General features: G+C 52.6%; 1 protein-coding gene across 5 annotated transcripts in view; it reads left to right on the top strand.

Moving 5' to 3' along the window:
- The window catches only part of AGPAT3 (1-acylglycerol-3-phosphate O-acyltransferase 3), a 57,817-nt gene extending 33,583 nt beyond the window's left edge, over window positions 1–24,234 (top strand). For 4 of the 5 annotated variants that reach the window (XM_005880424.1, XM_005880425.2, XM_005880426.2 and 1 more), the window contains exons 2-9: window positions 8,624–8,850; window positions 9,984–10,153; window positions 10,709–10,870; window positions 11,692–11,845; window positions 12,346–12,448; window positions 14,564–14,639; window positions 19,381–19,579; window positions 19,875–20,127. In XM_005880424.1, coding sequence (XP_005880486.1) covers window positions 8,673–8,850; window positions 9,984–10,153; window positions 10,709–10,870; window positions 11,692–11,845; window positions 12,346–12,448; window positions 14,564–14,639; window positions 19,381–19,579; window positions 19,875–19,963 — 1,131 coding nt within the window. In that variant the 5' untranslated portion in view covers window positions 8,624–8,672 and the 3' untranslated portion in view covers window positions 19,964–20,127. Of the gene's footprint in view, window positions 1–8,623; window positions 8,851–9,983; window positions 10,154–10,708; window positions 10,871–11,691; window positions 11,846–12,345; window positions 12,449–14,563; window positions 14,640–19,380; window positions 19,580–19,874; window positions 21,509–21,560 lie in introns of those variants that run through there. The other variant, XR_314399.2, reaches the window with a different exon arrangement.
- Window positions 24,235–24,925: the final 691 nt, after the last annotated feature.

The raw sequence follows: 24,925 nt of genomic DNA on the forward strand, positions 1-24,925 counted from the left end.
GCTACTGTGGGTTTTCTCTGACTTTTGGGAAGGAAGTCGTGGGCACAGATGCCTGTGGGAAGGAGCTGTCTCCCTAAGCAGGTTCCCCGGAGGGGTCACAGGAAGAAGGTTCTCTCAGGGGCCAGGGCACCTCTGATTTCTTCTCTTCCAATGTCCCGAGGTCGCCACGCAGTCAGCTGGGCACGGGCGCCTGTGCCCTGGACCAGAGCAGCCTTGTTAGGGATGAACTGAGCAGCGCCCTCCCGAGGCAGAGGCGAGGCGGCCCCATCTCCCCGGACTCGATCGTACCCTAGCTGCCATCCTGGGACCCAGCCGGCAGGGGAGCAGAGGTCACGTCTGGCCTCGGCGGCTGCTTCCCCGCAGGCCAGCATGTCCTCACCGTCCAGACCCCTCCCCGGTGCCCCAGGAGGATGGGGCTCCTCGTTGCCTCTGTCTCATCCTCACGACCACAGTTCAGAGTATACGTGATAGGTTGTTGTGTGTCCTTGAAATCACAACCCCAATGACACAGTGGGGACAGAGCAGCCCACAGGACAGAGCAGGACCGGCCCTGGGGGTGGGTTGGGTGAGGTGTACGCCATGACCTTGAACTGCCCATGTCCAGCACCTCAGCCCAGACCTTTCTACGTTCCAGTCAGAGGAGGGTATCGACCGATAGCAAGTGAGGAAGGGGACAGGACCTTGCTCCTGGGTCCCAGGGTCATGCCATGTGCCAGTTGCTGGGCAGATGGCATCGCACATATTTGCTAATCGCCGGCAAACCTGGTGGGTACACTGCGTTCACTGATGGCGATCTTTATTCCACTCTCTATTGGATATTACATTTCCTGGATCCGAGTAATGCTTTTGGAGACTATCCTTTACGTTAAAACGCGTGTATCTGAGATGTTCCAAGTTTACATTCAGAAGGAAGCTCAGATAAGAGACAGGTGCTGAGTGACAGGTGACCCTCCTTTCATGACTCGGGGTCAGATGGACCTTTTCCAACCGCACCTGGGTCAGGGCTGCGGTGGGACTGGAGGGACGTGTGGGGGCTCTCCCACGGCCGTGAGCAGAGGCCAAGGGTGGGTATTTGAAACCCAGTTTGTTTGTTCCATTTTGAATCCCTACCTTTAAAAAAAAAAATCTATCTATTAAGTGTGTGACTCATAATGCCTCTTTAATGACAAATGTGACACTTTTTAATCTTTGTCAACACCTTGGCCATCCATTAAGGCTTGTTTCTCATGATTAAATCCACCCTGTTCACCGACAAGTTCTAGAGTTTGTGCAGGGGGAGCTTTCCCAGGACTCTCACTGTGTGTGTGGAAAAAAAAGCTGGCAGGAGGGTGAGGGGCCCCTCCCCCCCACAGCTCTGCGACTTCACACTCCCTCTCCCAGCCGTGCAGACTCACCTGGTCTCTGCTGTTCCAGCCGAAATCCTCTTAGCAGCACCCGGATCTGCCCAGGAACCCGAGGGCCCAGTCCCGCTCTCTGCAGGCCTCCTTCTTGCCCCCAATTTCTTGTTAGCTGGCTGCTTGTGACCTCGGGTCTCCGATGGGGCTAAGGAAAGTCATGAACTTGCAGTTTGCTTGGCTCTATTCTTGTTGTAAGGGCGGGAGCGACAGGCTCTCTGCATTCCCAAGAGGAAGCCAGGACTCCCATGTAATTTGTGAATTTGTGAAATACATTGTACATGCAGCAAAGTATGTCAGCCACCAGCTGGTTGATAATCACAGAGCAAACCTCCATCCATTTCTTGGCGAGTAAAACGTTGTTATTATAGCAGGCGGTTCATTGTCACAAAATTAGGTCTAAGTCAACTTAGCTGTCACTGTTGTGTGTGCGCGCGCGTGTGAGTGCATGTGTGTGTGCATGTGTGTGCATGGTGTGTGTTCTGGAACTCGGTCCCCACACCTGCCCGTAGGAGAGCCCTCCTGTGCTGTGGCCCCACCAGGCCCTCGGGGTGAGCAGCGCCCGCAGTGTCCTGCAGGCCAGAGACCTGTCACAGGTCTATTGTGCAGTCATCAGGTCCCGGAGCTTTTCACATCCCTCCCCGCTGCCTCCTCCCCTTCCCACCGCAAACAGCGCCACTACTCAAGCCAGTACACCCATCAGAACAGCCTTGAAAAGGCAAAAGATTCTGGAACTCGGAGAGTTGGGGTAGGTAGGGTGTGAGGGGTCCCTGGAGGTGCTTCACCAGCTGCCTCCTCACCTGGTGGCACCGTGGCTTCTGTGTCCCCAGGGCCCCCACATCCCCGCTGTCCACAGATTGGAGCAGGCTTGCACCCTCCTACCAGGGTTCTGCAGTTTTTTTAAAAAGTATTTTAAAAAAATATATTTTTGTTGATTTCAGAGAGGAAGGGAGAGGGAGAGAGATAGAAACATCAATGATAAAAGAGAATCATTGATTAGCTGCCTCCTGCATGCCCCCTACTGGGGATTGATCCTGTAACCCAGGCATATGTCCTTGACTGGAATCGAACCTGGGACCCAGTCTGCATGCCAGCACTCTATCCATTGAACCAAACCGGCGAGTGCTTAAAAAGATTTAAGCACGGATTTTAGAGAGAGGAAGAGAGGGAGAGAGAGAAACATCGATGTGAGAGACATTGATTGGCTGCCTCTTGCACGTCCCCTACTGGGGATTGAGCCCACAGCATAGGCAGGTGCCCTGACTGGGATTCAAACTGATGACCTCTTGGTTCATGGGTCAAAGCTCAACCATTGGGCCACACCGGCCAGGCTGGTGTGTCATTTAGTTGTACCTTCATTACTCACTGGTGGAGCAAATGTCTAATGCTAAAAGATTCACTTAGTCCAGTAATGCTTTTAAGTTAATTTTGTATTCTATTTATTATAATAGTCTCTAAATACAATAGAAATACCAGTTTGCCCAAGTTGAAATAAATAAACGTGAATACATATACGGGGGTGTGTGTGTTGTTCCTTAGCCCACGCACAGCCTCCCACCACACGGAGGGCCATACGTGTGCAGGTGCCCAGGGACTCCTCACGGCCTCTCCTCTCACCAGTTCTCATGTCCGTGCCTAGGCCAGGACCACACTCTTGATTTTTGAGGCTTCGTGGTATGTGGTGGCCTTTTGTAGGGCTATTCCTTGGTTCTTTTTCAGGGTTTCCTTGGCTGGTCTTTCCTGTTTGTTTTTCCATATGAACTGTAGGACCTATATGTCTAGTTCTGGGGGTAGAGGGTGGGAGACTATTGGTTTTTAAATTATGGTTCAATTACATTTACAAACTAACTTAGAAAGTATGGTTTGTGTGTCATTTACATATTACTGTCTAACAAACCACCTCAATATGTAGCAACTTAAAGCAACCATTGTTTTATTGGCTCACCGCCCTGGGCTCAGCAGGCTGGTTCTTTTGCTGGTCTCACTTGCAGTCCTTCATGTGGTTGTAATGCGCTGGCAGCCAGCCTGGGGCTGTGGGTCCATTTCTGCTCCATGTGGTCCCATTGCGGCAGACTAGCCCCAGCTTCCTCCCTCCATGGCCCAGGGGTGCCGGGGAAGCTGCGAGGCCTCTGAAGGGCCAAGCTCTGGAGTCCAGGACGTTACTCCCACCACATCCCCTTCATGAGCCCTGAAGCCAGCCAGGGCCCGGGGGCTGCCGTGACCCAGGCCTGCCAAAGGCACCAGTGAGAGCCGGGCAGGCAGTTAGTTGTTGCCACCTGTTGCCCAGTATGTTTTGATTTGCTTAGTTCTGCTTTTGTATCTTGCAAGATGTTGTAAGGTTTCATCGCATAGGCTTTGTTTAATTCTTCTGAAGTTTGGGAGTAGGTAGTTTGTCTTTTTTATTGCAAATGTACACACTGTCTCCTCCACCGTGCCTTCTGTGTGTGTGTGTGTTTGTGTGGACCTGTGGCTGCCTACACACATGACAGGGCCACATGTCCTCATTCTCCTGGCAACTAAGTGCTCAAACTCTGAGCTTGCGTTTCACTTGCATGAGAGGAAATCCCTAGTCCCGACTTCCAGTGTTCCCCCTTTCTGCCTCCTGGAGAGGGACAACAGAGCCCCCAGGAAGCCGTGCACTGAAGACGGAGGAGTCCCGGCAGCCTGCGCCCCCCGTGACCCCGTGTGGCAGAGCTTCCGGCTGCCTGAAGCTCCCATCTTCAGCGCGTGGCTTCCTAGGCTGCTCCGTTGTCCCAAATGACCATCTAGGTCCAGTGACCTGGACCTGTCAAGTCGAAAAGAAATAAGCTCTATTGTCGTCCCTTCTAGTTACTTCAGTTAGAACTGGTTATTGAACATTATGAGAATGTTGATTTCCACATGTTTGTATTGATTTATTGATTTTAGAGAGAGAGGAAGGGGGAGGAGAGAGAGAGACATCGATTTGTTGTTCTACTTATTTATGCATGTATTCATTGGTTGATTCTTGTCTGTGCCCTGACTGGGGGTTGAACCCACAACCTTGGTGTATCAGGATGACGCTCTAACCAACTGAGCTATCCGGCCAGGGTTCTGCATATTGTATTTTATTCCTTTCAGTATTACTGTCGTTACTTATTGTTTAAAGTAGCATTTCGGTTGCTGTGGGCTCTCTTGGGTCTAAGGATCCAAACCTGCTCTCCGCACATAATGATGTTGTTACTTCTCCTTCCTGATGTTTAGACTTCTTGGTGATTCCAAATGTTGATGAGGCTGGACTGGCAACAGATTATTATTAGCAAAGAAATATGTCATCTTTTTCAGCCTTTTTGAAAGATAAGATGGTCTCCGTGATGAGTTTACCCAAGAACTAAAGCTAGACCCTTTAAACCTCAAAAATAGGATTCATCTATTCTAAAACTTTAGTCGGAGTTGTAAATAATACCTTCCCTGCTCCCAGCCTTCTTAAATAACACGGTGAGTGTGGTACAGCCCTTTCTCAGCATTTTAGTGAGGTCAGGGTGGACCACAATTGTTGTATTATGTTCTCATTCATGATGTCATTGAGGTGCCGCTGGGTCTGCAAACCTGCTCCCCAACACTGGACACCCTCGGAGGTGGTGCTGATGGAGTCACCAGCTTGTCTCTGCCCCTTTGTGCTGCTGTCAGCAGGATATCTGCCTCCAGCACCCCCCTGCCCCATTGTGTAACCTGGTGCTTCCCATTGGCTGTGGGCCAGGAGACCACCTAGTCACGCTCGTCCAAGCTGTGTTTAAAGCGAGAGTGATGGAGACTAATATTTCAGCGTCCTCTCCCTTCACCAACCACCGCCTCCTCAAGGTTAGACTGACTGTTGGAAGGACCACACAGACAGGACAAGGTGAGGTGCTGTGCGCACGGCTCGGAAGGGGAATTGGTCCCCAAGAGGTTGTCTTCCTGGAGTTCAGGAACCAGGGCCTCAGGTCACCTGACGAGGCAGCCCCAGCACGGGCCGGCTCCTGCTCCAGCACAGGGTGAGCCGCGTGGCTGTGAGGCAGCCTGGATGTTGTAGGGATGGTACAGCGTCAGGTCCTCTCCGCTCTCCCGCTGTAAGATTGAGGCGGCGCCGTCGGCAGAGGCATGAACGGCACCCAGATGGAAGGACTGACATTGACCTCATGTGTAAATGAAAGAGCCGTCCTCCACATGCGGAGAAAGCCATTACCTTCTCTGCAGAGAGCGAAGCCATGGACGCCTGGCCACACTCTGGCTAGTGCGGAGGTGGTGGGCACGTGACTTCCATCTCCATTTCTGTGGAAAAGACGTGCTTTCCACAAAGATCCTCAGGAGGATATCTGAAGGTCAGACCGTCTGACTAGCTAGTTCTTGGGGTTGAGAGGGACAAAGGGGCCAGGGCTGGGAAGAGGGTCCCGTGGGCGTCTGGTGATAGACTCCTGGGCAGGGGATGGGCTCACCCTTGAGCAGGGCAAGGCCTGGTCAGGGTTCACTGCCAGGCTCTGGGCCACCTGAGCAGCAGGGCCAAGTTTACAGCAGTACATGGGAGGGGCCTGTGCACTTCTAGGAAAAGGCCTGAATACTTAAAAGAAGTGTATTCCTTTGCTGGGGCCGCTGCAACAGTACCACAGGCAGGGGACAGAAGCAACAGAAATTATTGCTCACAGTCTGGAGACCGGAGGCTGGAGGCTGAGATCATGGTCATCACAGGTCTGGTTCCTCCCGAGGCCTCCCTCCTCGGCTTACAGACCTCTCCCCGTGTCCTCACATGATCGTCCCTCTGTGCGTCTGTCCTCATCTCCTCTTAGAAAGACATCTGTCCAGTGGGATTAGGGCCCACACCAGTGACCTCATTTAACTTGGTTATCTTTGTAAAGACCATATTTCCACCTACCGCCACATTCTGAGGTGCTGGAGGTAGAGCACCAATGTTTCTTTTTGCGGGACACAGTTCACCCATAACGAGGTGCCAGGGTCAGGTCTGAGAATGGCCAGGGCTCCTGGCTCCCAGCTCTCCCCTTCACCACCGGCCTTGAGAAGGAGCACTGGGTGCTCAGGGGCGCTGCAGCTGGGAGGTCTGGGTCTGGTGCCCAGTCCTTCCTGCGGACTGGAACTCTCGCTGGCTTCCTGGAGCCATGCCTCGGGGCCTTGTGAGGCTTACCTGCTGTGGAACTATTTTTAGCTCGGCCTTGCTGAGCCACCTGGCTCACTCCCCCTCTCTGAGTGGCCAGCAGCCTGTCCCCAGGGGGTGGGGGCGTGTAGGGGGTGGTGACACCACCCTGTATGTCCCTTTGGGGAGGGTGATCATGCAGCTGAGAAGGTGGGGTCCTAGCGGCTTGTACAGGGGCCACAGAACCCAGGAGGCAGCCACCTCAGCCGGGGCCCAGGTTGTGCAGGTGCCAGGCTCCTGGAACAATCTAAACCTGTTATCTGCTGACGGGACTTAGAAACGGCTCAGGTTTCCTCGCCGTCTCAGAGGACAGCGTCTGAGCATTAATGAGAAGGCCATGTGGACGGGGTGGGCCGGCTGTCTCGCTCCCAGGGCCTGGCCTGGCTCTTCTCTCAGGTAAAGCAGCAGCAGGGGCTTCCCCGTGGGGCAGGGCTTCCCAGGCGGTCCTCTAGAATCACGGTGATGGGGAGGAGAAGAGCTGGGGTCCAGGCCTTTTCTCAAGGGAACCCTGTCTTCACGCATCAGAACCAGAAATCAGGAGCAGCTTGTGGCCAAGGGCTCGCCGTGTCCTCACCCGTCCTGAGCCGCAGGCCCTAATGCCTCTCGGGCCCCTCTGGTCCTCAGTTTCCTCAGATGTAACAGGGAGGTGAGAGCCCAAGAACCTGCAATATTGAAATTATGACGTTATAGTCATCTGATCTGTGGAGTCTCTTCTGCTGTTGGTGGAAGTGGGTGTTGGCCGAGTGCGTTAGTTACTGTAATCGTTAGAGCAATGAATTGTTTTCTGATGCTGTGTAACAAGTGTCCCCGGCACAGTGGTGTAAGACAATGTGAGGCCTTCCTCGCCCTCGGTTGCTCAGGGTCACCGCTGCAGGCAGCCTGGCTGGGCGGGGCGGGTGCTCACAGGTTGCAGGCATCTGAAGGCTTGTCTGGGCCTGGAGGGTCAGCGTCCATGTGGCCTCTCTCCTGGCACAGGTCTTGGCTCCCTCCACATCCAGCACCCCCTGCTCCAGTGCCCTCCCCTGGCAGCTGCTTCCCCTGAGCCAGCCAGGCAAGGACCCTTCTATGACTCGGCCTGGGAAACCCCATGGCACCATTTCTGGCAGTCAGTTGTTCTCCAGGCATAGGGATACCAGGGGGTGGGGCGGCTGGTCCCTGGTGCGCTCAGCTCACCAAGTGCGGCAGGGGCAGGTCTGCAGGGCGCTCAGCAGGGTGCACACAGCACCATCACGTGCCAGCTTGGGACTCGCCAGGAGCTGAATCACAGCTTCCCTGTTTCTCTCCTCACAAGGGGAATTGTCGGGCAGCGCCCAGAGCAGGCACAACCCCAAAATGTGAGCTCTGGCTTCACCTTAGGAACTAAGAGGTGCACATTGAAGAGAAGGGGAGAAAAACCAGTTAAGTTCTTGGAGGAGTTGCCGCTTTTGTGTTAGAAACCAAAACAAAAGCCTCTTAGCTTAAAAAAGTGCACAACAGCCTGGGAATTAAAAGGCAGTTAATGTGTTTTATTTCATGTGCAATTTAAATTTTTTAAATAAGATGCTAAAAAAAAAGTTGAAATTACCCATAATGCCTTTACCTAGAGATCATCACTATTAATATTTGGGTGCATTTCTTCTAGTCTTCTTCCTTTCTTATATGCCTGGGTGTGTGTATGTGGTGTGGTGTGTATGTGTGCGTGGTGTGATGTGGTGTGGTGTGGTGTGTGGTGTGTATATGTGTGTGAGGTGTGGTGTGGTGTGGTGTGTGGTGTATATGTGTGCGTGGCGTGGGCGTGGTGTGGTGTGGTGTGTGGTGTGTATATGTGTGTGTGGTGTGTATATGTGTGCGTGGTGTGATGTGGTGTGGTGTGGTGTGTGGTGTATATGTGTGTGAGGTGCGGTGTATGTGTGACACATGGCTAAATGACGTGTGCCAGGTCCCTGTTTGCCGACCTGCAGAAACTCCTGAGTCTGCCATTGGTGAGCCCCTCACCCTCGGGCTGCAGATCTGGGCTCTGAGGTAGGGACGGTGGGCTTCCCTTCCGCCTGCAGCTCTGGCCTCTGGGCCCTGGCACGCGTCCTGACTGCTGTCCCTGTCCCTCCAGGACGGCCGTTCTCAGTGAAGGACCTTGCTCTCGCTACTGAGGAGTGACCATGGGCCTGCTCGCCTACCTGAAGACCCAGTTCGTCCTGCACCTCCTCATCGGGTTCGTCTTTGTGGTGAGCGGGCTGGTCATCAACTTCATCCAGCTCTGCACCCTCGTCCTCTGGCCCCTGAACAAGCAGCTGTACCGCCGGCTGAACTGCCGCCTCGCCTACTCGCTCTGGAGCCGTGAGTACCACCGTGCACCGCTGGGCGTGCTGCTGTGATGGGGGTGCTCAGGAGGGCGATGGGTTACTCCTCACAGGGAGCGTGTGCAGAGATGCTCAACCCACACTCATCATTAGGGCGAGCAAGTGGCGTGGCGACACCCGGCCTGGACCCGCAGCGGTGGCAGCTTGGGGAGGGTTAGCCCAGTGCTTTGGGACTTGGAAACAGTCAGAAACTCATCCACCATTAGCAGCCCTAGCAGCTGCCAGGACACGGCCAGTCCGTCTCACTGATCCCCTGGCACCCTCCCCAGGGTGGGGAAGCACCCCCTCTCAGGGGGCCTGTCACCCCACTTGTCTGTGTCACCTCTCGAATCAAGTACCTGTGTGTAGACGTGCATGTCTGCTACCCGGAATCAATCAACCTCGGGCTGTCAGATGGACAGACTAACAGCTGTTAAATGGAGTTAATGCCACGTGCTCTTCTCCCAGTGGCCCGTGAGGAAGCCACTCTTGCCTCCTTTCTGTAAATGGGGAAACTGAGGCTCAGAGCCCAGGCTCTAGCACTGGGCTGTCTTGGAAGCATTCCCTGGCCTCCACCCCAAGGGTTGGTGCCCTCGGAAAACAGAGGGGCTGGTTCAGCACAAAAGGAACGGGGCTGTGCTGTGTGACCCCGCCTCAGCCCTGTGCCTGGAGCCTCACCATGAGGTCGCCCTGCTCAGGACACCTGGCCGCCCGCTCAGCCACGCTGCCGACCACAGGGCCCGGCTGGCTGTGCCACACCCACCCTCCCCCCATTCTGTGGATGAAATGTGCGATATTCCATAAACCCCCAGCACAGGTGGAAATCTTGACTGGACATCAGGTAACCATCTATGATGCGAGTTTTCCTAATTATTTTTCTGCTGCTTTCTGGAAGTTTCATTTGTCTTCTCCCCAATGTTTGCTTGGAGAAGGTAATTATAAGTTAGGAAAACTTATTTTGTTAAATATAAACCACCCAAACCCATTTCTAGCCCAAAAGCCCGGTCTGATGAAATACTGGGAAAGCCCCGCCCGCGGCAGAGCTGGGCCTGGCCTGTGCTGCTGCCCCGAGGGAGGCCGGCCGGGTGCGGCTGCGCGTGCCAACGCCCTGCCCTCCCCGTGTGCCCGCAGAGCTGGTCATGCTGCTGGAGTGGTGGTCCTGCACGCAGTGCACGCTCTTCTCCGACCAGGCCACCATAGACCGCTTAGGGAAGGAGCACGCCATCATCATCCTCAACCACAACTTCGAGATCGACTTCCTGTGCGGGTGGACCATGTGTGAGCGGTTCGGGGTCCTGGGGGTGAGTGATGTGGGGGGCCCAGGGAGGTGCTGGCCTGGCTCTCTGGGGCCTGGGCTTCCTCTCTTCCTGTTTTAGCTCCTGGCCCCCTGAGCTGGGGGTCGGGCGCATGGCTGGCCTAAGGTGCCTCGATGGCAGGCTGCCCAGGCTCTCCTGAGGTTGGCTGTCCCGCCTTTCCTCTCCTGAGCCTTGCTTACTACCCCGTGAGTCCCCAGAGCCTCAGTGAGCCGGTGCCCGATGCAGTGTGAACACCCTGAGCCGGGCCACGGGTCCCACCGCAGTGAGCGCCGTGGGTGGCGTCCCTGCCCTCCTCAGGAAGGCCCGGCCTTGCCGCCAGTTCCCGTGGCTGCGTCCTGGGCCCCTCCCTCTGCCAGGCCTGCGCCTTGGTTTCCTCCTCTGTAGGAGACACACCTGCGCTCTCGGGTCAAGCTGGTCCCAGTGGCCCACACTCAGGGTCAGGTGCCCCTGTGGGCAGGGTAGGCACGACCACCACGCCAATCCTGGGGCACCCGGGGCGCCTCCAGCCGAGAGCGCACTACCTGCCCCTCCTCCCTGCAGAGCTCCAAGGTCCTGGCCAAGAGGGAGCTGCTGTGCGTGCCCCTCATCGGCTGGACGTGGTACTTCCTGGAGATCGTGTTCTGCAAGAGGAAATGGGAAGAGGACCGGGACACCGTCATCGCGGGGCTGAGGTGCCTGGCCAACTACCCTGAGTACATGTGGGTGAGTCCGTGTACCCACGGGGGCCCTGGCATGGGAGGCTGCACTGGCTGGTGCCACCTTACATGTATGACTATGACCTGCATCATGAGTGGAAAGGCCAGGCAGATTCACAGCAGGGTCTGGGGGTCACCTGCTCTCACTGCCCCCATTGAGAGCCAGAGCCGGGAGGGAGGGGGGCACCTCCCTGCACAGCAGAGTGGGGTCCCTGGGAGGAGTGGGTGCCCAGCCAGCGCCCAGACTGAGGAGCCACCTCTGCAGGGAGGGTCTTCTTTGGAGGTGGTTCCAGAGCGACCCCTAGTGACTTGCCGGTCTGGGTGAGTTCATCCTTCAGGGCGTAGAAGAGTCACAGGGCACGGGACACAGGACACAACCTGTAGCAGCAGCCAGGGCCTGGGGCTCGGGGGGTTTCCAAGCCCCTGAGATGCGTTTGATGACACCGCCTGGAGTCAGTGGTGTCGGGCGGCTCAGATCCATTTCTCTGTCTCGCCTTCTTCTGGCCTCTGAGAGCTGCCTCGTTACGGAGCGTTTCTACCTCATGTGTGTTCCGCTCCCACCAGAAGGCTGCCCGGGGACCTGCACGCTCCCTTCTTCCTGTTGCATGCTTTGAGAATAAGCGCAGTGCTGTTAGCTGCCGGTGAGGGAATTGGCGTGTGGGGAGTATTTTAGGGCAGGTTGTGGCCCTAAAATGAAAGAACATTTCAAAGTGCTTGTCCCTGGAGTAGTGTTGTCATTTCTACAAATCGGACAGCAAGCGTTTTGCTGCCAGTCAGGTTCCCCGTGCGTGGCGTCGTCTGAGCCCCGTCCCTGTGTTCCTGCCCTAGTTTCTCCTGTACTGTGAGGGCACGCGCTTCACAGAGAAGAAACACCGCGTCAGCATGGAGGTGGCCGCCTCCAAGGGGCTGCCCCCCCTCAAGCACCACCTGCTGCCTCGCACCAAGGGCTTCACCACCGCGGTCCAGTGCCTGCGCGGGACAGGTAAGAGCCCGTGCCCCCAGAGCCAGGGACCCTGGTCCTCCGGGCTCCACGCAAAGCGAGAGACGAAAGCAGTCAACACTCCGTGAGTGAATTACATGTCAACTACAGGACAGAAAAGGGAGGACCATGAAAGCGGAGTTAACATATTGTAAAATCCTGGTGTCATTTCTGAGGTGATAAAATGCTAGTTAATGGAAAAATAACTAAAATAATCAAAAAGTACATAACTGAAAACCTTATAAAGGAAAAAAAAAAATCTAACCCCAGAAGAGACAAGATAAAAGAAAGGGGCAGAGACCAGTTAGAAGAGGGCAGAGAGTGGATTTAGATGCACACACGTCAGTGAGTACAGTCAGTGAGCACAGGAGATGTGATCGTTAAATGCCCAACTAAAAGCTGAGAGTCGGCAAAGAAAAAACGGCCCGAGTGAAAGCCCGCTGGGCTCTGCGTGGGCGAGGAGTGAGCGGCGGCCTGGCTCACCCTTCACCCCGCCCCCACAGTCGCAGCCATCTATGATGTCACTCTGAATTTCCGGGGAAACAAGAACCCGTCTTTGCTGGGGATCCTCTACGGGAAGAAGTACGAGGCGGATATGTGTTTGAGGTGAGCTCCGTGCCCAGCGGGCACCCCATCCTGCCCGGTGCCCCCTCCCGTGCCTTCCCAGCCCCAACACATGGCCCCCCTCACCTCGAGCTTGATGCTGTATTTCTGTGACCTTTGTTGACACCGGCGATTTCAGCCCCAGAATTAAGGGATCTGAGTCTGTAAGAGTCCAGGGGAGGAGGGTCCATCTTGGGTTTCACCCGAGTGGCTCCTGGAGCCAGTGAGACGCGACAGAGTGAGCTGCCCAGGTGTCCACGCTGAGCCGGGCTTTGTTCTGAGAGGCAGGCAGGGCCTCGCATGGGGAGCGACCTTCATTCCTGTCGCACAAGATCGGGGTCCCTGACCAGGAGAGTGGTGTCCGGATGGCGACTGCGTGTCTCATGGTCACGCTTTGACTCTCCAAGTGTCTCTGGCTCATGAAGAGAAGATAATTGATCCCCAAAGTATCTTTTAAACTTAGAACAGCCTGGGGATTACTCTGTTCATAAAATGGTGTTGTGACTTCGATTCCAGCTCAGGCTGGTTGAACGGCCAGTCCCCGTGTCATTCAGACATGCCCCGGAGGCAGGCCCTTCCCTGGTGTAGACGGGCTCTGTGTTAGCGCCCTTGCCTGCCATCCGACCACCATCCTGGCCACTGTGATTGCCGAAGGCTCAGACAGGCCTCGCCATTGCAGTCTGGAGAGCTTGAGCCAGCACAGCTTTTAAAAACAATACCACCCAGTAGTGGCCGGGTGGTCCGTTGTCAGAGCATTGGCCTGTACAGCAAAGGGTGCAGGTTTGATTCCTAGTCAAGGGCACATACCTGGGTTGCAGGCATAACCCACATACATCAAAGTTCTCAATTTTAGAGCAAAAAGTTTGAGATACCTTAAAACAGGACATGCATGTCTGGCCATGGACACTTGGCCTGGCTGTCCCTTCACTGTGGGCCCCTCTGGAGTGGGCAGCCGGGCCCCTGTGATGAACCGCGTCTCACCTGCGTCCCCGGTTAGTTATTCCAGCTCAGGTGTGTGCTGGTGATTGTGAAGTACAACAGTTGCTGTGAAAGTGGTTCTTCGTCCCAGCCAGTTTGGCTCAGTGATCAGAACATCAGCCTGTGGACCGAAGGGTGTCGGGTTCGATTCCGGTCAAGGGCATGTACCTCGGTTGCAGGCTGGTCAGGGCCCCTGGTCGGGGTGTGTGCAGGAGGCAACTAATCAATGATGTTTCTCTCACATTGATGTTTCTCTCTGTTTTCCCTCTCTCTTCCACTCTCCCTAAAAACCAATGGAAAAATATCCCCCGGTGAGGATTAACAAAAAAAAGAAAGTGGTTCTGGTCCTGCTAAGCTTCCCAGGCGGACACCTCCTCTCACGGGCTGGCGATCCAGCTGGTGATTAGGTTTATAAATAAGTTAGTGTCCTAACTGAAGTCAGCTGTTTGTTCATTGAGATGAAAGTTCTAAACCTCTGTTGTTTTTCATATTTGAAGCAAGTAGACCCCTGGTGAGGATTAACAAAAAAAAGAAAGTGGTTCTGGTCCTGCTAAGCTTCCCAGGCGGACACCTCCTCTCACGGGCTGGCGATCCAGCTGGTGATTAGGTTTATAAATAAGTTAGTGTCCTAACTGAAGTCAGCTGTTTGTTCATTGAGATGAAAGTTCTAAACCTCTGTTGTTTTTCATATTTGAAGCAAGTAGATTTCATCTGTGAAAGACACAATCTTCTTTGCCTAATGAAAGACTCCAAGTCATAATTATTTCCAAAGCGTGAACTGATAAGAGAGACTAAAACTCCTGCTGAAGTTAATAAAGGGTCACCCTTCGCAGAGGAGCTGGGGGCATGACCTGCTCATTGCATGGCTCCTGGGGACCCCTTGTGACATCCTCCCACTAGCCCATGGACGTAAATGCGGCTCGGCCCCCTCCATGGCACCCTGCAGGCCCGCAGAGCCCAGGCCACCTCTGGGGGACGCCCAAGGAGAAGTTACTTGGATGTTTGTGTGTTTTTGGAAAGTGAGAGTGAGGTTGATGAGCAAAAGCAGGCCAGCAGGTCACCCCGATGCACAGGTGTCCCCCATTTTCAGTTTGCTGTCCCCTAGGTATTCACTTTGCTCTCGATCTTCTTCATGAACAGGAGGTTCCCTCTGGAAGAGATCCCGCAGGATGAGAAGGAAGCGGCCCAGTGGCTCCATAAGCTGTACCAGGAGAAGGTAAAGGCGAACTGCCGGGCTCAGGGGGCAGCTGCAGGCCGACCCCTGTGGGTCAGGAGTTCCCAGATGCTTCTTTCTAACTCTTTTCTTTCATTTTTCTTAATTTATGAGAAATTAGCGAACTAGAGGAAAATATAAGGATAACAGTGCTTATGTAACTATGGCAGATAATAATTGATCACGTTTGTTTCATTTTTCATGTAAAAGAAATTGTAGATATATAACAGATGTATATATGTGTATGTATATGGTCTGCAAGAAGAAACACACTATAGATGACATGACAAGATTCTTATGATCACACCCAGCCCCACCTCCATTCCCCCATGGCATGCCTCATCCCTGACTCTTAATTCTGTTTTATTTTATATATACAAACATACAGGACACTAGATTTTTGTTTTCAGCAGTGAGGGAGGCTTAGATAATCAGAAAATCCTTTCAGTATATAACAAATATTTTGTTAAATCATTGATGAGCTTGCAAGAAAATAAGGGAAATCTCTAGGAATAATAAAAAAAAAGGAGATGGATGCCCTAACCAGTTTGGTTCAGTGGTTAGAGCATCTGCCCTTGGACTGAAGGGTCCCGGGTCTGATTATGGCCAAAGGCACATACCTCAGTTGCAGGCTCAATCCCCAGCCCTGGTTGGGGCACCTGCGGGAGGCAACCAATCGATATGTCTCTCTCTCTGTGTCTTTCCCGTTCCCTTCCACTCTAAAAACCAGTGGAAAAATATCCTCAGGTGAGGATTAATAACAAAAAAAGATGGAACTGAAGACCTGTAGTGAGCCCGGGGCTGACACAGCCACATTCTCCTGGTGGAGTTTGCTGGTCTCCTTAACCTAAAGTTTGCCTACCTGGAAACAGAAGGTAAGGGTGTGACCTGATTCAAGGCAGAAGTTGGAACTGGGAACCCAAAGCTGGAGCCCTCTGAGAGCTTTACCCTCAGAAAAGTTAAACAAAAACATCTACCTTCTAGCACAGGGAAATGACTGAGTTTTCCTTTCTTGGTCTCAAAAAGTCCCCCTGGTAAGTCACAATCATAAGCCTGCCTGCAACCAGGTTTGGGGTTTGAATCTACACTAACAACATAGTTCAAGAACAAAGAGAAAATATCAACATAAAAAAGTGGTTCCAGGCAAATCTCTCTGGAGCTCCTAGAGAAGCATGTGCAAAACTGGAAGAACATGACTCCAATCCTAAGCTGTCCACGATTTTCTCAGGTAAAATTCTGCTGGAGATGAGCTCAGAGCCAAAATCCATCATGGGCAAGACAGACAGAAAAACAAAATCCTCCAAAAACCTCAGCTAATGGAACTATCAGAGACTAAAATCAGTATTTTTGAAATGATTAAGCACAAAAGAAGGAACTGAAAAGAAAAGAGCAAGACCTATGGGAAAAATGAGTCATATTTGGGAAAAACCAAGTAGAATTTACAGGCATGAGAAATCTCATCATTGATAGTAAAACCTTAACAGATTAAATATCAGATGAGATACAGCTAAAGAGAAAATGAGTAAGAAGGATTTAGAAGAAATTACTCAGAATGCAGCCCAGAGGAAGTGTAACTTATGAAAAGGCTAAAAGATACGGAGAATAGACTGAGAGGTCCAGTAGGCAACTATCAGAAGGTCCAGAGAGAGAAAGTAGAGGGGATGGTGAAGAGCAGTTGTCACAGCTAATAACCATAAAACTCCTAGAATTGATGGACATAGATTTCATCATGTTCAAGAAGTATAGTCTGGGATACGATAAAAATAAAAAGAAATTCATCCCTGCTTGGCAATGAAATTCCAAAACACTAAAGACAAAAAGAGATCTTAGAATCACCAGAGAGAAAAGACAATAGTGGACCCATGCCAGAGGAAGTTGCAGCCTCAAACCATTGCCCAGCCTTCTTACCCTTGGGCTGTGAGCACTGAAGGGGGCTGTACAGTATAAAAAAAAAAGAGAGAGAGAGAAAAGACATACTGCCCACAAAGGAATGACGATGAGGTTAGCAGAGGACATATCTCTTACTGCGTATCAGAATCTTTTAAAGTATTACACGTTTTATCCTCTTAATAACCATACACACACATTATACATGCACACACATGTATACAAAAAACAGTAAACCCAGAGGAGAACAAATAAAGATAGCATAAATTATTTAAACAGGAAGCAAAGCTACAAAAGAGTGAATCAACGGCACCAAAAGCTTTTCCTTTAAAACTATTATAAAATAGAAGGCCTTGGGCAAGACTGACCAATTAAAAAAGAGTGATGACAGTAATAGGAATAAAAAAGATGACCCAGCCAAAGAGCAGAGAGTGAAAATAATGAGAGCACTGTGACCAGCTTTATGCTCACACATTTGAAAACTTAGATGAAACATAATTTTGCAGAACAATGTAACTCTTTCCAGAAGAAAAAGAAACAGAAACACAGGCAGATAGGCGGGTGGACCTTGGATGCACCAGGCGGCGAAGGAGAGTGTGTCTCTGAATCTCCGTCAGGTTTTAAAATGTTGAAACTCTGTGTAGACAAAGTGACAGGTGCAAGCAACAGTGTTTGTTCAGCAGGAAATGAGAAGTGACCTGAGCAAATGAATACACAAATGCAATGTATCTATTTCCTAATAATATACTTTTATATACTGTGGTGTTCTTCTGTATTTTTCTTTTTTTTTTTTTTTTTAAGCCATCAATGTTTTTTTCTATCTGTTGACAGTGACATAAATGGGTCAAATTCACCCCTTTTAGATGCCGCATGGTGTTCCGCCATCTGCTGATACCCTGTCCCTATCTGTGAACATTAGTTTGTTCCCACTTTGCTGTCCCCAGTGGGGCAGGTGCACGTGAAACAGACTAGAGTGGAAACATGAACAGATGCTCCCTGTGGCCTGGGTGAGCTTTGTTTCCTCCTGAGACGGGTTGCGTACGTAGACACTGGATCGCAATATAAAACGTGGTCCTAATTCAGAAAGGGAGGCGTGGACAGGGCCTGCCTTCCAGCTTTGCAGTGTGGCCTCGGCCTTGGTTCATCGTTAACACCACCTACTGTAAACCCTCTGTGGGACCCCGGGCAGCGCTGGGCGAGAGAGGGAGGCAGGTCCCGTCCGCTTAGGGTCGGGTAGCAGAGTGGGGGCGGCCAAATGAGCTTGAAAATGGCAGAAACGTGCTGAGGGCTGTGAAGGGCTGGGCCTTCCGGTCACCCCGAGGTGTATGTGGGGCATAAAGGTCATGGGTGCTCCGGGCCACACTCGGCCTCGAGCAGCAGGGTGACTGTCCCCTGTCCACAGGTTAGACAAGGCCGTGAGATGAGGTGTTTGTTAAGATCCTCCCCCCATTTTTATATAACACAAAACGTAACTGTAGAAAATATTTTTCTTTTCTTTTTTTTTCTTAATAACTGTAGAAAATGGAATGTGGGAAATAAAATGGAAAAAATAAAAACAGACAGACGACATTGCACTCCTCCACAATCACGTGGGGTGCATCCTTCTAAGCGTGGTCCTACCCACATAGCCAGTCCTGCATACTTTTTGTTTAAATGGAATAACCTGGTACTTTAAATGTCACAGTGCACCCCTTGTTAACACGTCTGAGTGGTGGCTGCGGAGAAGTCTGCTCCTTTGTTGCCCCTATGCCGGCCAGCCCTGCTCAGTGTTCACAACACGTTCCCCACCGTGCCGCTGCTGACGATCCCGCCGAGTGTCACCTCCCGTGTCTTCACGGGCTGCTCGCTCCTGTCATTAGCCTATAGGAAGTGGAGTAGGAGAGGTGAAGTAACTTTCCAGGGGTGAGAGCGGGCAGGGGTGATGCTCGGACTTGTGCTCTGCCCACTGCCCCCCGTGCCCCTGAGACAGCGGGAGATGATGAGGGTCCCGGCTCACACTGCCAGTCCTGGGGTCACAGTGTCCGTCCTGGGCCAGGCACAGACTCATTCTTTTCCTAGGAAATGTGTCAGGTCACAGGGTTTGTGGTTTGGTTTTGTTTTTTAATATAATTTTATTGATTTCAGAGAGGAAGCTCAGTGGATAGAGCGTCAGCCTGCGGACTGAAGGGTCCCAGGTTCGATTCCGGTCAGGGGCATGTTGAACAAAATGATGTTATTTGAGGACCTGCTGAACTACAGTGATATCTTTGATATATTTTTATTGATTTCAGAGAGAGAGAGGGAGAGAGAAACATCAATGATGAGAAAGACTCACTGATTGGCTGCCTCCTGCATGCCCCCTACTGGGTACTGAGCTGCAACCTGGGCATGTGCCCTGCCCGGGAATCAAACCATGACCTCCTGGTTTCATAAATCGATGCTCAGCCACTGAGCCGCTCCGGGTTTGTGTTTTTACAAGATTTTGGTGCAGGCAGCCAAGTTCTGTGTGAAGGTCATGCCCCTTCGTCTCCCGCCCACAGCGCACGATTGGTCTAGTCCAGGGGTGGGCAAACTTTTTGACTCGAGGGCCACAATGGGTTCTTAAACTGGACCGGAGGGCCGGAACAAAAGCATGGATGGAGTGTTTGTGTGAACTAATATAAATTCAAAGTAAACATCATTACATAAAAGGGTACGGTCTTTTTTTTTTAGTTTTATTCATTTCAAACGGGCCGGATCCGGCCCGCGGGCCGTAGTTTGCCCACAGCTGGTCTAGTCCCTGGGGCACATTACAGGTGGAGCCATGTTTCGGTCACCACGTTCTCTGGGGTAAGAGCACAGCATGTGATGACACCGCTTTTCCTGTGGACTCTGGCAGGATGCTCTGCAGGAGACGTACAACCAGAAGGGCGTGTTTCCAGGGGAGCCCTTCAGACCTGCCCGCCGGCCGTGGACGCTCCTGAATTTCCTCTTCTGGGCCACGGTTCTCCTGTCTCCTCTGTTCCGCTTTGTCTTGGGCGTCTTTGCAAGCGGCTCTCCCCTCCTGATCCTCACGTTCCTGGGCTTTGTCGGGGCAGGTAAGGAATGTGAAGGCTCCCACCACTCAGGCCCAGGCCTGTCATGTCCCCCGTGGAGGTGCCCAGGCCTGCAGGCCATCGCAGTGCCTGGGAGGCATCAAGGAGACGGGATCCAAGCAAGGCCTCGGGCCTCAGCGCGGGCTCCAGCCACTCTGCTGCGGGAGTCATCTGCTCCTGGGGACTGGGCGTGGGCGGGGCAGAGGGATGGTGGGAGTGCCTGCCTGCCACCCCAGGGGCCTCCCAATAATGATTTTCCCAGTTGATCCATCTAACCCACCTTTCTCCTGTTTTAAAGCTTCCTTTGGAGTCCGCCGACTAATAGGAGTAACTGAAATAGAAAAAGGCTCCAGCTACGGGAACCAAGAATTTAAGAAAAAGGAATAATTAATGGCTGTGATTGAACACACTTAATTTGATGGTGGTGTCCGATTAACTCAATTAAAAACAGAACCACACACACAGAGGAAAAAAAGACACTTAGAAACTATTTTCTTATTAACTGGTGACTAATATTAACCAATAAACTTGAGCCAAGAGTAAAGAAATCAGAAAGCCTGCCGGATGGAGACTTCGCAGCGCACCGCAGGGCCGCCTGTCGCTGTGGGAGACCGGGGCGCGGAGGGCAGCGTCTGCTCTGGGCGGTGGCCCCTGGGGTCCGGGATTCACCCAGCGCCATCGCTCAAGGACTCTGCTGGCCAGAGAGAGCCTCTGATGCTTTCTCTTCTTAAACTTGGGTCCCTTTTTTGTTTTTACCTGTGATTTCGAGAACTCACCCTGGCCCCTCGCCGCTCCCCTGCACCCCCAGCAAACTCTCTTCAGGACTCTTCCCCAGGCCTCCTGGGTGCAGATGTCACCGCATCTCTGGTCCCCAAGGCAACCAGCATCTTGGCTTCCGGACAGTAGGGTGGGGAGCGGGTGGGGGTGGGGCACTGTGGAGAGAATGCTCTGGGTGAGAAGCACACCCTGGGTGTCGGATGGATGGAGCCCGTGCAGGGCTGGCAGCTGGCAGCAGGCAGAGGCTGTGCCGTGTCCTCCCTAAGCCTGGGTGTGAGTGCTCGAGGGTGCGGTGAATGTAGCTCCTCAGCCCCTCCTCCCTGTGGCCCTGACTGCAGTCCCTCCATTGGGTGCTGGGAGGGGCCTCACTGGGCCAGTGCCTCTCCCCGCAGCCCCAGAACCTGTAATGCTTCTTAAGAAGCAGTGTCACCACCCAGCCTGTCTTCTGAGATGGTTGGAGACTGTTAACACAGGGCTGTTGGCCTCTAGAGATGCTATTTTCACAGTTGATCTGTTGGTGGCTCTCAAGTCCCTGATGAAAATGAGCTGTGGCGAGCCTTCCCCCGTCCTGCCACCCTCCCTGCCCTGAGCAGGCACACGTGTCCGGCCGAGGCCTGCTTCTGACCAGGTGGGTGGCCTCCTGGCCTGGTGGTGCCCACACCCCCGGGTGCCCGGTGGAGTGTCTCCCCAGGTCCCGACAGCCTGTGCTTGACTCATGTCCTCTCAGCATCCTTTGCAGGCTTGGCCCTGGAGGGAGGTTGGTCCCGCAGATGGAGCCTGGCTGGCTGGAGGCTGCTGGGCAGACAGAGTGGGAACCAGGGCTCCTCCTGCCTCCCGTGGCTCCGCTCCGCCATCCCACCGCACACGGCTGCACTGGACTTTCTTCTTAAACCTTCAAGTTGGTTTTTTTAAAGTCACATTTCCCGCCTCTTTTTTTAGCAAGGGAAAGAAAACTAATGGGTATTATCTCTGACACACTGTAACCAGCATTCCGAATAGAGGCAGGTTGGATTTTCTAGAAAAATGGAGGAAAGAGACATAAAAGCAATTAGAAACTAAGTTGAAAGAACAATAATGTACTGGCCCTAAGTGTGTTTGGGGAAGCTTTGTCAGGCTGGCGCGAAGGCGCGTAACAGCGATGCTCCTGAGGTTTAGGTTGGTGGCGTGACTGCGCCCCAGTTCTGTGCTGCTCGTGTCCCAGGGCCAGGTTGGTGGCGTGACGGCAGGTGCCGAGGACTGCGCCCCAGTTCTGTGCTGCTCGTGTCCCAGGGCGCGTGGATGCAACTCCTTGTGGGGCTGAAGGGTTAAAACAAAACAGTTCAAAATGCTTTTGTTCAGAACTAAGCCTGCTTGCCTCTGTCCTGAAGCACACCCCCCCCCACTCCCTCAGGGTGAGCGGCCACCGTCGAGTTGATTTGTCTTCATACCGTGCTGCTCATCTGTCTTCATGCGTGTTCACCTGTGTCAGTTGCTGAGTCACGAATGCCTAGATCAGCTTAAAGGAAACCAGAGGGAGGGTCCTCCTGGACGGAGCCCCACCGGGAAGATGCAGATTTAGATCTTCTCCCACTTAGTTAATAGTCCTGGTTTCCCAGATAAGTCCCCTCCCCCTGAAATCAACTCATCATGTGCTGCGAATTCTCCATCGAGTCAATGAATGAGCTGTGCAGACTCCTGTGAATGGAGCCTGAGACCGGGGTGTGGGTTTCCAGTCTCAGTGATTCCTTCCGATTTAACATGGATCAGCTCTTGCATTGAACACTGAGCCCTTTGGGAGCAATAAAAACTACACCAGGAATGTGCAGACTTTTTTTTTTTTTTTTTTTTTTTGAGAGAGAGAGAGAGTGGATTTTGCTTTTCATTCACTTCATAAGGAAAGGGGGAGGGGAGCTCTTTTAAATTTTTACCTTAAATTAATAAATTGCAGAATTGTGCTTTTCTTTATTCTTTGCCTTTACACCCACTACTGAGTTCCATCTGTTGCTGATGCTGCCATCACATTCAGGCTGAGCGTGGGACAGGCCATGCTGGTTGCAGTCGGTTGTGCTCTCTAGGCGTAAAGGGCGGGTCCTGGGCCAGTCGAGGCCCGGAGGTGTTTGCTGCCTCTCCCTGCTGGGGGAAGTGTTTGCTGACTCTCTCTGGGGTTGGCTCTGCCACTTGCTCTGTGCCTGGGAACCAGCCCCCTGCTCCTGCTGGGGGGTCGCTGGCTGCGTGTTTCTCAGCTCAGGCCAAGGCCCCACTCTCAGGTGCGAGTCTCCAAGTCCGGTGTCATCTTCCCCCTCCGTCTCCTGCCCCTGCCCAGTCCGTGGAGTTTGGCCTGTGGGCCTTCCCCAGGTGTCTAGCTGGGGGAGGCCGCAGTTCTTTGGGCCCCTCTGGGTGACTGTGATATTTCCATGGTGACTTTGTAGCAGCTGCCGGGGGCCTCTCTGGCTTCCCTCTCTGGGGTCCTTGTGACAGCACCGTGAGCAGTGACAGTGGGGAGCAGCACGGCTGGTCAGAGGGAGAGCAGGGCATCGATTTTGAATGCTCGTTTTTCATATGCCCCCCTTTTCTCCAAACCTGGTGGAGGGTTTGACATAGCTACCCATTGACAAGCATTTCCGCCAGAGAAAGCAGAGGGACAGGCCGTCCCCTGCTTGGTGACAGCCCATTGGAGGGGCCCCGTCCTCAAGAAGCACAGGATCCGTGTGATGAGCTCTGAATGTAGAAACCACTAAGCCATCACGAAGCAACAGCGGACACTGCACTTTTTTGTACAGAAACAGTGCAGGTGCGGTCACTGATCAAGTCTGACTCTACCTTGTCTGTCCCGGTCCCTGGTGTGCGGAGGCAGGAGGACCTCCTTACACTAAATGATGGAGCATGATTTGGTCTGAAGGAAAGCGGTGGCTGCAGTCACGTGCAGTGCAGGGCTGTCTGGAGGCCGTCCCACACCCACGTGACTACGGTTGTGTCAGGTTTGGGGTGGAGGAGTCACTCTGCATGTCGCTTTGTCTCTGCCCGAGACACCTATAGGATAAGCCAAATAGAATCTCTTCAGCCCGGCTGATATTCAGCTGAATTGTTCAACCCTGAGCGTGAGCTCCTGCTGCAAACTTCTCACCAGTAGTGCATGCTTCCCCCAGCATGCAACACTTAGCGTCCAATGGTGTGACGTGGCTTCCAGCCCTCCTGCCGTCTACCGAGGCTGAGGGTTGAAACAGTGGGCCTGCCGTGCCCGCCTGCCTTCTCTCTGGAGGCAGCACGTCCCTGGCCCACGTGCCTGCCCCTTTGTATAGTGAGTTAGCTCCCAAAGCAAGGGCCAGCCTCTCCGAACGCCCAGGCCTGGGTGCTGGGTGCGCCTCCCTTCCCCCTTCCCCACTCCTGGCCATACCACCCACTTGCACTGGGCCAGGCCAGGTGCATGCAGACATTCGGGTTTCACATTCTTGCCTATCAGGGCCAGGACACAAAAACACAGGGACAGCTCTTGGGTAGATGTCACATTGTGTTCTGTGTGATCGAGGGGTGGACACACGTGAGTTACGTGGCAGCACAAGCATTTGCCCGCTAGCTGATTCAGTGAAAACGGTGGCCTTCTCACACACCACTCGGGGAATTAAAGGACAAGACCACTTTCAGGGAGTCCGGGAAATTCCCAGAGACGCTGACACCAGTCGGCCTCAGTGGCAGCCAGGCATTCTTTTTCAGAGACAATTGGATCGCTTTAAATTTTTAAGCTTTGTAATGGCAAGTTCACCTGGAATTTCCTTTTCTCGTAAACTTTCCTTTCTTAACCTTTTTGTTGCATAAGCACTTGGACAGAAGTCAAAACTGTGAATGAGATACTGAAATGCACTAAATTGTATTAAATTAAACTGGAGTTACTTGATAACAATGAAGTAATGCATCGGATCTGCTTGTATTTATTGTCTCGGAGCTGTATGTTGTGACAATCAAATGTTACTTGTTTTCTAAATGCCAGGAAATTCAACTGGCTTCTTAACCATAAAGACCATCCGCAAGTAATGTACCACAAACTAACCATTAACACGGAGACCGTCGGCAAGCACTCCCTGGAGATGAAAACCTCTCTGGAGAACCTCACAAACCACCGACTCAAGTGCACGTGACAGATGTTGGGGTCTTTTTCTATTGTTGACAATCGGCCATAGCTGACCATCGGCCAGTTTAAAGGGTGACACATTGTATACAGGGTGCAAATATGTTCTATGGACGTTCCTTTTTGTACTCTTCATTTTTACAAGTTTGCTACTCACAACGTTTATGTAGTTGAGGATAGAGGTATTTTTGGTCTATAGGAGCTGGGGGAGGGGGAGCAGCTAACTTAGACTTTAAAAGCCTGTGTCCCGAAAACTGACTGTGTTTGCCATGCTCCGTGAAGGTCACTTTGTAATGGGCGTGCGTGCGCCTGCCTGCGTGGCGGTATTTTCTAGATTAGATGCTGCAGGCGTCATACTTGTTTATTAAAGTTGCTGCTGTGAAAGAGAGGGATAAATATCCACAATCTAAGAGAAAGTGACTGTCTGCCTCCTTCTGTTCCTTTGTTTCTAGTCTGCATAGATTATCGCC

This window comes from Myotis brandtii, unplaced genomic scaffold (genome assembly GCF_000412655.1).
Source record: "Myotis brandtii unplaced genomic scaffold, ASM41265v1 scaffold638, whole genome shotgun sequence".
Classification (NCBI taxonomy): domain Eukaryota; kingdom Metazoa; phylum Chordata; class Mammalia; order Chiroptera; family Vespertilionidae; genus Myotis; species Myotis brandtii.